Source organism: Gekko japonicus, unplaced genomic scaffold (assembly GCF_001447785.1).
Source record: "Gekko japonicus isolate JY-2015 unplaced genomic scaffold, Gekko_japonicus_V1.1 scaffold823, whole genome shotgun sequence".
Lineage (NCBI taxonomy): Eukaryota > Metazoa > Chordata > Lepidosauria > Squamata > Gekkonidae > Gekko > Gekko japonicus.
The window spans coordinates 730,821-741,557 of NW_015170915.1; the positions used below are offsets into that span (position 1 = coordinate 730,821).

Below are 10,737 nucleotides of genomic sequence, written 5' to 3' on the forward strand. Positions count from 1 at the left end.
GCAATGCTGTGGTTATCTAATGACCGCAGGGACATTCAATAGGGTCCCCATTGTCTAAAGGAGAAAAGAAGAAAATCAGCACCAGCCTATGAGAGAGGAAGGCGTAGATGTAGCTTGAAGATGGAAAGTTTCCAAATTCCACAGGATCAGGTGGGGAGGGTGGAGGACTGGCAATTGTCTTGGCTCCACCCATAAAATCCTTCCTAACTACACCTGTAGACATATATATAGATCTGTTTGGCCCTACATTTCCACAGCAGCCACTTAGCATCTATCATCACCACCATTCCACCTGCCACAGCCTGAACATGAGGAAAGAAATCTGCACCATCGCTTTTGCCCGAGCTGTCTTTACCGAATTCTTAGCCACCTTGATTTTTGTCTTCTTTGGCTTAGGATCAGCCCTGAAATGGCCTTCAGCCTTGCCCACCGTCCTCCAGATCGCCCTGGCTTTCGGCTTGGCCATTGGCACCATGGCACAGACCTTTGGCCACATCAGTGGTGGACACATGAATCCAGCAGTGACGATCGCTTTCTTTGTCGGCAACCAGATCTCTTTCCTCCGGACCCTGTTCTACATCGTGGCCCAGTTGGTGGGGGCCATTGCTGGAGCAGGCATCCTTTATGGAGTGACTCCTGTTAACGTCCGTGGCAACTTGGCAGTCAATGGGGTAAGTGCTCTCTGCTTTTGGGAAGGTGATTCGTTCTGGAGATAGTTAGGTGGTTTAGCAGTTTTGTGCGAGGGATTCTCGGGTAAGCCAACGTACAGAGGAAGGGTAACTACATCTCAGCAGGGATTTGAAAGTCAGAGGCTGACACTCTGTGCTTCTGGTGCAGTAGATTCCACCTACAAGCTGCACTGCAGCCTGAGATGGACTAATGGCTCTAATGCTGTAATGATACATCAGGCAGTTGGCTGGCTTGACAGGTTAACTGTGCAGAGTAATTTACAAGGCGGGGTTCCTTCCCAAGGCTTCTCATAGCCTAAGGGGGTGAGTGAGTCAGGAGGAGAGATAGGGAAAGCAAAAACTTCTTTAACTCCAGCTTTGCCACCTGGAGGAGGAGCAAAAACAAAAGTTAGAGAGTTTTTTCCATGTATGAAATTGATTTCTTTTTCCTTCTTCAGCGTGGGAAAGGGGATCACTTCGACCCGCTGACAATAGTTGAGGTTTTGATGCCTAATTTTTATATATCTGCTTGTGTAGTCTTGGAGATGTAGTTCATAGGGCTGCCAGGTCCCCCCTGGCCACCAATAGTAGATGGAGGGGGTTAGAGTTGCCAAATACAGATTGAGAAACTCCTTGAGATTTGGAAGTTAACCTGGGGAGGACAGGGACCTCAGTGAGGTACAATACCATAGAGTCCACTCTTCAAAGCATTGCTTTCCCCCAGGGAAACTGATTTCTGTAGTCTGGAAATGAGTTGCGATTCCGGGGGATCGCCAGGTCCCACTTGGAGGCTGGTGTCCAGTAATCCTTCTAAGCTGAATTAGTGTGAGCTGGCTCACAATTTTTTAGCCTCTGGCTCACACATTTTGCCTTAGCTCAGGAGGGATGGGTCCAGAGAAAACTAATTTATGCAGTAGCCAAATCACTTGCTCACAACTTTAATGCCAGTAGCTCAGAGAGTAGAATTTTTGCTCACAAGACTCCACAGCTTAAGAGGGAGCATTGCAGGCATCCCTAAGTTCCTAGCTGAAAAGGGAGGCTGAGATGCAAAGGCTGACTTTGCAAGGTGTGGCACACCATTCCCCAGCACGCCACCCCAAACACCAGTCTCAGAGGTCAGGGGACCCTCTGGAGCAGCATTTAATATATAAATAAATGTACTATGGAAGGGAGCTGCGGTGGCTCAAGTGGTTAAGACGCTGAACTGCAGGCTGTGGAAGGTCAGTAGTTCAGCAGTTTGAGACCCGGGTTGCCGCATGACGGAGTGAGCTCCCGTCTCTAGTTCCAGCTCCTGCCAACCTAGCAGTTCGAAAGCAAGAAATTGCAAGTAGATAAACAGGTACCGCTTCGGTGGGAAGGTAACAGCGTTCTGTGCGCCTTGGTGTTTAGTCATGCCGGCCACATGACCACGGAAACGTCTTCGGACAGCTCTTCGGCTTTGAAACGGAGATGAGCACTGCAACCCTAGAGTCGGATTCAACTGGCTTTTGAGCAAGGGAACCTTTACCTTTACTATGGAAGGGAGCACCACACATATACAAAATCCGCCTGAAGGAAAGAGGTGCTTTTTGCATGTGGGTCCTAAATATATTTTCTGTGGGCTCGGTGCAAAATTTTAACATGCCCCTTACTCCAGATCCTGTCCCATATGTACACTTTCATAAATAATGAAAGCAAACTTTTTGTCTTATTTCAGAAATGTTGTAGATTGATCAAATCTTGGTGATGGGCTTGCAGGCCAGGCAGGTCTATTCTTCCCCTCATTCTTGGTATTTGGGCAGGGTCTACGAATGACTACAAGCCTCTTTTGAGGCTAGCTAGAGGTTGCGATCCAATATAGAGTTAAAAGCACTTAAGACCGTTGATTAAATAAGGCTTTAGTGCACTTAATTCTCTGCTGGATTGTGGCCAAAGTATATAAACTAAGTTTAGGAGCCAAATTATATCTGGACAGAAAAAAGACAGAGGAATCTAGTTAAGCCGGTACAGGGATGATCCTGGTAGTGCAATACAAAGAACCCTTAGAAAACCTCTTGGATCTGCAAGGAAGACAGCTGGAGGTTCAAAATATCCATAGTAATATATTCTTATGGACTTGCTGCAAATGAGATGCTGGGAATCATGTTTTAGACCTTTGTTATGCAGCACCCCTTCCAACCCTCCAGGCTATGGTTACGAATCAGGTTTATACACCCCTTCCTTTCCTACATTTTCCCTAACCCCCTACTTCTAGCTAGCAAGCCAAGAGAATGCACAGACCATAAAAGTGACTCAAGCCGTTTTCTGTAGGGGTTTAAAATTCTTTGGGAGCCTCTCTTGCACAATTTCTGATTGCTACTCATGCAGAAGAGGAAACAAAGCAGAGGAATTTGTAATACAAAAAAGCCTTCTGCGTTGTTACATCTTCATGATAAACCTCATTTGAAACAAGAAGCCGTGAGTTTCATACATGCCCAGAGAGATTACAGTCTGCTTTTTTAAAAAGTAAATGTCTTACATAGCTAGATCCTAAATTATTATAGTTCTTTCTACCCTATCTTTGTGCTAAATATTAGCTCAAGACCCATGGGTTTCTGCTCACACGTGTCCAGTGGGTGGCCCCTAAACCTGGTCCAAATACTTAGAAATCTCCTGGCTTCTCCAGGGCAGTGTTGCTCATCAAGCTTCCATTGCTTTAAAAATGATTTGGGGCAGGTACAGTGTTAGCAGAGAACAAACCATTTCAGGGCTGAACTGTGGTTGTTAATATACTGGACTAGGACTGGGGAGACCTGGGTTCGAATCCCAACACACCCATTTATCTCAGTCAGGGAATAACTTCTTGACGTCATTCAAAACTCATCTGCCTTACAACCCTATTGCTTGTTGACTTGGGAACAGTCATTCTCCCTCAACCTAACCTACCTCACAGGATTGTTGTTGTGAGAAGGGAAGCACAATGCTTTAAAGTGCTTTGTGTACCCATTGTGGAGGAATGCAGGGTGTAAACATATAAATATAATTTAAAAATTAACAGCTTCCTTTTGGGGAGGTTAATTTACAAAGCCATATTTTTCTGCATAGCAGGTGACTCCCCTGAGTAGGTGGAGAATCTATATCCCTGAGTCTTATGTAGACCATGGCATAGCAATGGGTTTGCAAACACAGGGGTGAGTCCCCCCGGGATCTCTGGGTTCTTGTAAAGTATACCCATACCTCCCTCCCATTATTGGGTCCTGGTTTTAGTGGGTAGTCTCTGGCAAGTCCCTCCATTTCAGCCTAACCTAACTCACAGACTCTTCGTAAAACAAGAGAACTATCCTCAAAGGACAAGAAGGACAGAAAGGTGATAGAAAGGTAGCAGACAGATATGGCCTGATCTTGTCAGATCTTGGAAGCTAAGCAGGGTCAGCCCTGATTAGTCCTCGGATGTGAGACCACAAAGGAAGTTCAGCGTTGCTATACAGAGGCGGGCAACGGCAAACCACTTCTAATCATCTCTTGCCTTCAAAACCTTATGGGGTTGCCGTGAGTTGGCTGCAACTTGATGGCACTTTCCACCACCAGATAGATTGATTGCTATGTGGTATTGATGACCAAAAAGAGAGAGAGGTAAACGCAGAGAGTGAAAAAGGACAGAGAGGTGGAATTTTGCAGTAGACAGTCTGAGCCTCTTCTGTTACTTAAAGCGGGGGGGGCGGGGAGAGAGATATTCCAGAGTCCTGATCCAACCAGTTTAGAAATGGAACAGCACCCCCACCAAGCTTAGAAGTGCCCAAGGGTGCTAGAAAATGCGGGTCTCTGCCTCAAGGGCTTGGAATGCAATGACAACCCCTGCAGGCATTTGCACATTTTAAAAAAGTGTTTTTTAAGTTAGCATCCACCCTTGAGTATGTTTATCTAGTTGGAAGATGGTCGCTCTTGGGGCCAGTGAGAGTCACTTACAGATAGAGGCATGTGGGACTGCACCCTAAGCCTCCCTACTTTCTTGTCTTCACAGCTCAGCAACAACACAACTGCAGGCCAGGCCGTGGTGGTGGAGATGATCCTCACTTTCCAGCTTGTTATGTGCATTTTTGCCTCGACTGACAGCCGCCGACGGGACAACGTAGGCTCTCCAGCCCTGTCTATCGGGCTGTCTGTCACCCTGGGTCACCTGGTTGGGGTGAGTGTTTCAGCATGGTTTCCCTACCCCACACCTTTTTAGTTTGTTTGTGCAGAAACAAAAGACGAAGCAGAGGTGGAGTGTGAAAGATTGTGATGTCATAGAGCCAGTTGATCCATCTCAGAAGCCTGATGTGATTCCTTTGAGAACTACTGTCAGGCTCGCCACTGGGCTGACCTCATGCACAGAGGGAGGTGGAATATGAACAACTGTGGCACCTCACGTATTGGGAGAAGGGACCATGGCTCAGTGGGAGAGCGCCAGCTCTGCATCCAGGCCCAGGTCCAATCCTTAAGATTTGCAAATGGGGTGGGTGGGAAGGGCCAGGTAATAGGTGATGTGGAAAGCCTCTACCTGGTACTCTGGAGAGCTGCTGCCAGTCAGAATAGACAATGCCGACCTTGGGCCCCAGTCACACGGGTCGGAAAATGAGGGGGGGGAGCGTGACTGTTTGCCCCGGAGCAAACTAACGCGGGGCCACCGGATCACACATCCTGCCGACATCCCGTGGTTCGGGGGCAGGTGCCAATCACACAACAATCCTGCAGCACGGCAAAGAAGCGGTGTGGCGTGATCACAGCAGCAATGGCTAGGCGCTGCTGCCGTGGCAAACGGAGTTGTGTTTTGTTTTAAACCGAAGTGTGCGCATGTGCCGTTGGGTGCTTGTGGGCATCCCATGGAGACTTGGGGGGGGGAAACCTTTTTGCGAAGGGACATGGGCGGGTGCCAAATGCCACGAACTACCACCGGAAACGCGATCAGACGCCCGCCCTTGCCCCACGGTTTCTGGAAACTAGTACCTCGGAGGTACTAGTTCTTTATGCCGCATCTTCGGCGGGAAGCCTCGGGTTAGCCACGGGAGCTCTACGCTTCCCAGATGTTGTGGTGTGATTGCGCCCAGAAAATCCACCTATCATCTGTCTCTGTAGCGTGGCTAATCCTCCATGTGACCGCACCCTTGATAAACCAAAGGAAGTAGAAGGTGGGTGCAAGGATGGGCTGGCCAATTAACTTACAGGGAACGTTCCCAGTGAGCCAGTCTCTTACCAAGCTGCTGGCTACCAGAAGCAAGTGGAGACAAGCCCCAGTAGCTTTTAGGGGGCCATTCAGCTCAGATCTAGCCAACCATAGGTCTCAGCTGGCTTTTTAACTTTCCAGCCCCTGCTCACGTGGAGGTGCTGTCTGTGAGGAGTTACAGCTCCTTGTGAACACCATAGAGTTGCTGTGATAACCACAAAGGTGGCCCCCTACAATACTGTTGCTGATCCACAGAAATTGTAATTATCGGTGCAGACAGGAGCTGCATGAATTTTACAAAAAACATCCCTGAGTATGGCATTCTGGTAACAGTTAAATTCCCAATTTAGGGTTTGTCAGATCAATCGGTGTGGACAGATGAGGCAGAGCCTGCAGAGATAAAGGTGGGGACGCCATTACTAAAACTTCTCAAGCCACTGCTCATTGTTCATAATCCAGGCTAGCAGAGTAAAAAGCCAGAGGTGGCAACACTGAAATATTTGATCTAAGTAGTGCCTCATCCTGAACATCTGCTTTCAGCCCTCTTAGAGTGTTTGTTGATACTGTTGTTTGGAGAAGCAGCCGTCAGAACACATCTAGGTTTGCTCGCTGCAGATGTTTGCTCCAGGGGTATATCTGTGAGCGTTGTCTAGAACTCTTTCCAAGACAACACCACAAACACATTGGTGGGAATGGAAGGAAGAATTCACTGCCTACACTATACAGAAGGAAACAGGGAGTGTGGTTGTCTGACAGATGGGCAGGGGACAATAATGGATTTACAGGAAATGTTAATATGTCTAACAAACTATCCTTCCCTCCACAGATCTATTTCACTGGCTGCTCTATGAATCCAGCTAGGTCATTTGGTCCTGCTGTTGTCATTGGCCGATTCAGCCCTGCTCACTGGGTAAGATTTTAGCTGTTTATCTTGGGTAGATCATCACTGCAGAAAATACGTGTCATATGAATCCACCCTCCATTGTTGCACAGCCAACATTTTTCAGAGACAAGAACAAAGCCCAGACAGACAAAAGAAGTGGTTTATAGTGCAAACATTTGCAGAATTACTCCAATCTAAACCTATTAAGCCCTGACCTGGATAGTCTAGGCTGGCCCGATCTCGTCAGATCTCACAAGCTAAGCAAGGTCGGCCCTGGTGAGTATTTAGATGGGAGGCCACCAAGGAAGTCCATGGTTGCTGCACAGAGGCAGGCAATGGCAAAGCCACCTCTGAACCTCTCTTCCCTTGAAAACCCTACGGGGTCGCCATAAATCAGCTGAGACTTGACAGCACTTTCTGCCGCCAAACCTATTAGGGCAGATACACCTGTAATGCCATGATGGCAGAAATGGTAATGGGACTCAGATAATGCTTGCTGTATCCTGTACTCTCTTTTATTTAACCCTTGAATCTGAGATGTTCACAATGGGCGCTGGAGAGTCAAAACATCAGTGAGCCAGTTTGGTGTATCATTAGAGTGTTCAACTAAGAAAGCAAGACCTGAGTTCAAATCCACACTCTTGCATGAGACAATCACTGGCAGTGCAGTCCTCCTAAACAGAATTCCACTCTTCTAAACCTGTTGAAGTCTTCAGTGGACTCAGAAGGGAGAGATGTTGTTTAGAAGGGAGAGATGTTGTTTAGAACTGCAGCATACCATTGTCTCTCTCAATATCATCCACTTCTCCTGGTTGTTATAAGAATGCTTGTGGTAGTCGGAATTCATGTATCCTGCCCTGAGCTGTATGAATCATTCCCCTAAGAACTGTTCTGGCTTCCCTCAGAATTCCTTCACATTAAACCTCTAGAATTCACCAAGAAAGTGGTTTTGCTAAAACTTGGTGGTAATCAAGGGATTTACAGACTATCCCTTGAGAAAGTTTTCTTTAAATAGATCTCTTTGTTTTTTTGTTATTTCTCTAAAGTTTTGCCTGAGCAGGAACATTCAAATGTATCTCCGTTGTGTTTTGGGGGGTTTTTTTGTTTTGTTTTGTGCCCAAAGAACTGCCCATTCCTGTTTTAGAACTTAATCAGATCATCCAAAAGAGGAGGAATTGTTTTCCTGCTGTACCTCCTGGCCACATGCTTAGTGGGCCTTGCTGTAAAACATCAGCACAAGTCAGAAGCCCGGGCATATTGCAAATTCAGCATGAACACAATTGCCAAGGGAATTTAACTCACTCAAATTCCTTTGATGACATCATGCTCAATCGCCTCAAGGTTAATCTATAACCCAGCACCATATCAAGAAGGTTTGGCAGTAACCACCACATGTGCTAAAGCAGCGGTTCACAACCTTTTTTTGGTATGGTGACCCACAAGTCCAAATTTACTTGGTATGGTGACCCACCCATGGTTTTTTGGCACCCTAAGCAAATTATGACCTTGGCACCCATCTAGTTCAGCATTCTATGAGAGCCAGTTTGGTGTAGTGGTTAGGCGTGTGGACTAATCTGAAGAACTGGGTTTGATTCCCCACTCTTCCTCATGCAGCCAGCTGGGTGACCTTGGGTCAGTCACAGTTCTCTCAGAGCTGTTCTCTCAAGAGCAGTTCTTTCAGAGCTGTCTCAGCTCCACCTACCTCACAAGGTATATGTTGTAGGGAGAGGAAGGGAAGGAGATTGTAAAATGCTCTGAGACTCCAAGTGAAGGGCAGGTATAAATCCAACTCTATCTCTAATCCCTCTATGATTCTAAGAAATTCACTCTAATAACCATCTGGACACATTTTATTCAATGAACATGTATATGCAATGGGGGAAAGTATCAACTAATGTATGACATGGAAGATAATGTTTCCATGGTCACATCTTGTTTTCCAAAATACAAGCGGCAGCAATGGAAAAGGCAGGGGTGGCCATTAGGGAGGGCTGGCCCACACTTTTAAATGCTTCGTGACCCACTTTTGGATGCTCCTGACCAACACTCCCTCTAAGCTGTGGAGTCTTGTGAGCAAAAATCCTACTTTGTGAGCTACTGGCATTAAAGTTGTGAGTGAGTGATTTGGCTGCTGCATAAATTAGTTTGCTCTGGAGCCAGCCTTCCTGAGCCAAGGCAAAAATGTGTGAGCCAGAGGCTAAAAAACTGTGAGCTAGCTCACACTAACTCAGCTTAGAGGGAGCACTGCTCCTAACTCACAGGTTGGGAAACATTGCACTACAGGGCCAGGCTTGCTGCTGTTTTGGCTCAGAGTCAGTCCAAATAACTAAGTCATGGGCAGACACCAAAAGCACCTAAGTAGTAAGTCTCAACTCATAATCTCAAATGGGATTCCCCCCCCCCTTCTTTACTACATTCCCTTTTTAAAAACTGAAGGCAGCAGCAGTAGATGAGTGGCAGGGTGTGAAGCCAGGAGAAAGCAACATAATCATGTGAGAAAGCACTGCAGTCATGCTAATCAGATGCTCCCTAATTGGTCTGGATGCCTCTGAACAGCTAGCCAAACAATGGACTCTGGTGCTCACAAAGAGCAAATGGAATGTAAGCCAAACTATTAGGTGATTAAGCATGACTACTCTGTTAAGTCTGATAGGGTCTCACTGGCATCGTGAGGAAACTGATAGTCTTTGAAAATTGCTTAACCCTTTCCTTGACTTTTCTCAGGTCTTCTGGGTGGGACCCATCTGCGGAGGCATCCTGGCTTCTTTGCTTTACAACTACCTGCTGTCGCCCCACTCGATGAATCTGTCTGACAGAGTAGCAATTGTGAAAGGCACTTACGAGTCAGAAGAAGAGTGGGAAGAGAAGGAGAAGAGCATGGAGATGTCCTCCCCTTAATCGACAGACCTCTGGATAGGAAGGAAAAAAGAGATGAAGCCAACACTCCTGATGCCAAATAAATACTGACTGTGCACCTCGTAATCCAAAGAACGAGTTACTTCTGCTGGTGCCAAGGGGTTGAAGAGGGGAAACAGGGATAGACTTTATTTGTGTGTATGACCATCTTGAATGTGTACCTGCATGCATCTGTGAATGCATAGCAGAAACCAACACAGAGGAAGGGGTTGTTCCAACATGGCCCATTTCAGAAATGATGCATTCCAACAAGCAACACCAAACAAGGATGGTTGTTTGCCTCTTGGGGCTGGCAAAAGAGCAGGAGTGTTCTAGAACTGTGTGTCTAGGCTGGGATCTTCTCATTTGCAATTGCGTGGGGTATTTTGTAATTCTCCTAGCTATTTGTGTTTGATTTTCTGGTGGGCCCGAGTACAAATCATCTGAGCACTGTATATACCCTGGGCTTTCAGGGCTTTGGGGCAAGGTGGCCAAAATACCCTTGGCTTGGTCCTTTCTCATATACATAACAATACTTGCCATTAGCTTTTTTATGTTTAACTCATCATTCATTTTTATGTACTGCATAGATACTAAAAAGAACCTTTAAGGAAGAAGTTTCAAATGGGTGTATGAAAGAGGGCAATCTGACAGCCATTTTAGTCTTGACTTTGTGAGAACTTGCATGAGACCCTACAGAGACAAACCAGCCTTTTGCAGCCTGTCCTTGCCGTCTGTTCTTTCCATTTGCTTTTGTTCATCATGGTCTGGAGTAAATGCAAACACAGTGGAAAGCATTGGTTTGAGTCAATATCCTTCCTCTGTCCGCTCAAACAAGTGCAGCGAATTAATTTCCAATCAACTGTACATAGACAAAAAGGCCTTGTGAAGCTCAGGTGATAGTACCATCGTTCTGCTGTTCAGGTCTGCTCTTTGATTAAGTGGAAGAGGAGAGAAAGACAGATAAGTGTGCCAACATGCGGTTTTCAAATACCAGAGCAGGGCCAAAGGAAGCACCGAGGACAGATCAAGAAGGAAAGCCAAGTGGCCCAGTAGGAACAGAACGAATAGCAAAAGTTTTGTTTTACCATTGGCAGGTGCTGGCAGAAGCAGTGGATGAAGCTTGGGTA

General features: G+C 46.5%; 1 protein-coding gene across 1 annotated transcript; it reads left to right on the plus strand.

The window, feature by feature from the left end:
• The first annotated feature begins 308 nt into the window (after positions 1-308).
• Positions 309-9,610, plus strand: LOC107116744 (aquaporin-5-like). The gene is made up of 4 exons (XM_015418734.1): positions 309-671; positions 4,648-4,812; positions 6,656-6,739; positions 9,437-9,610. The coding sequence occupies exons 1-4, from the start codon at positions 309-311 to the stop codon at positions 9,608-9,610; spliced, it is 786 nt and encodes a 261-aa protein (XP_015274220.1).
• The last annotated feature ends 1,127 nt before the right edge of the window (positions 9,611-10,737 follow it).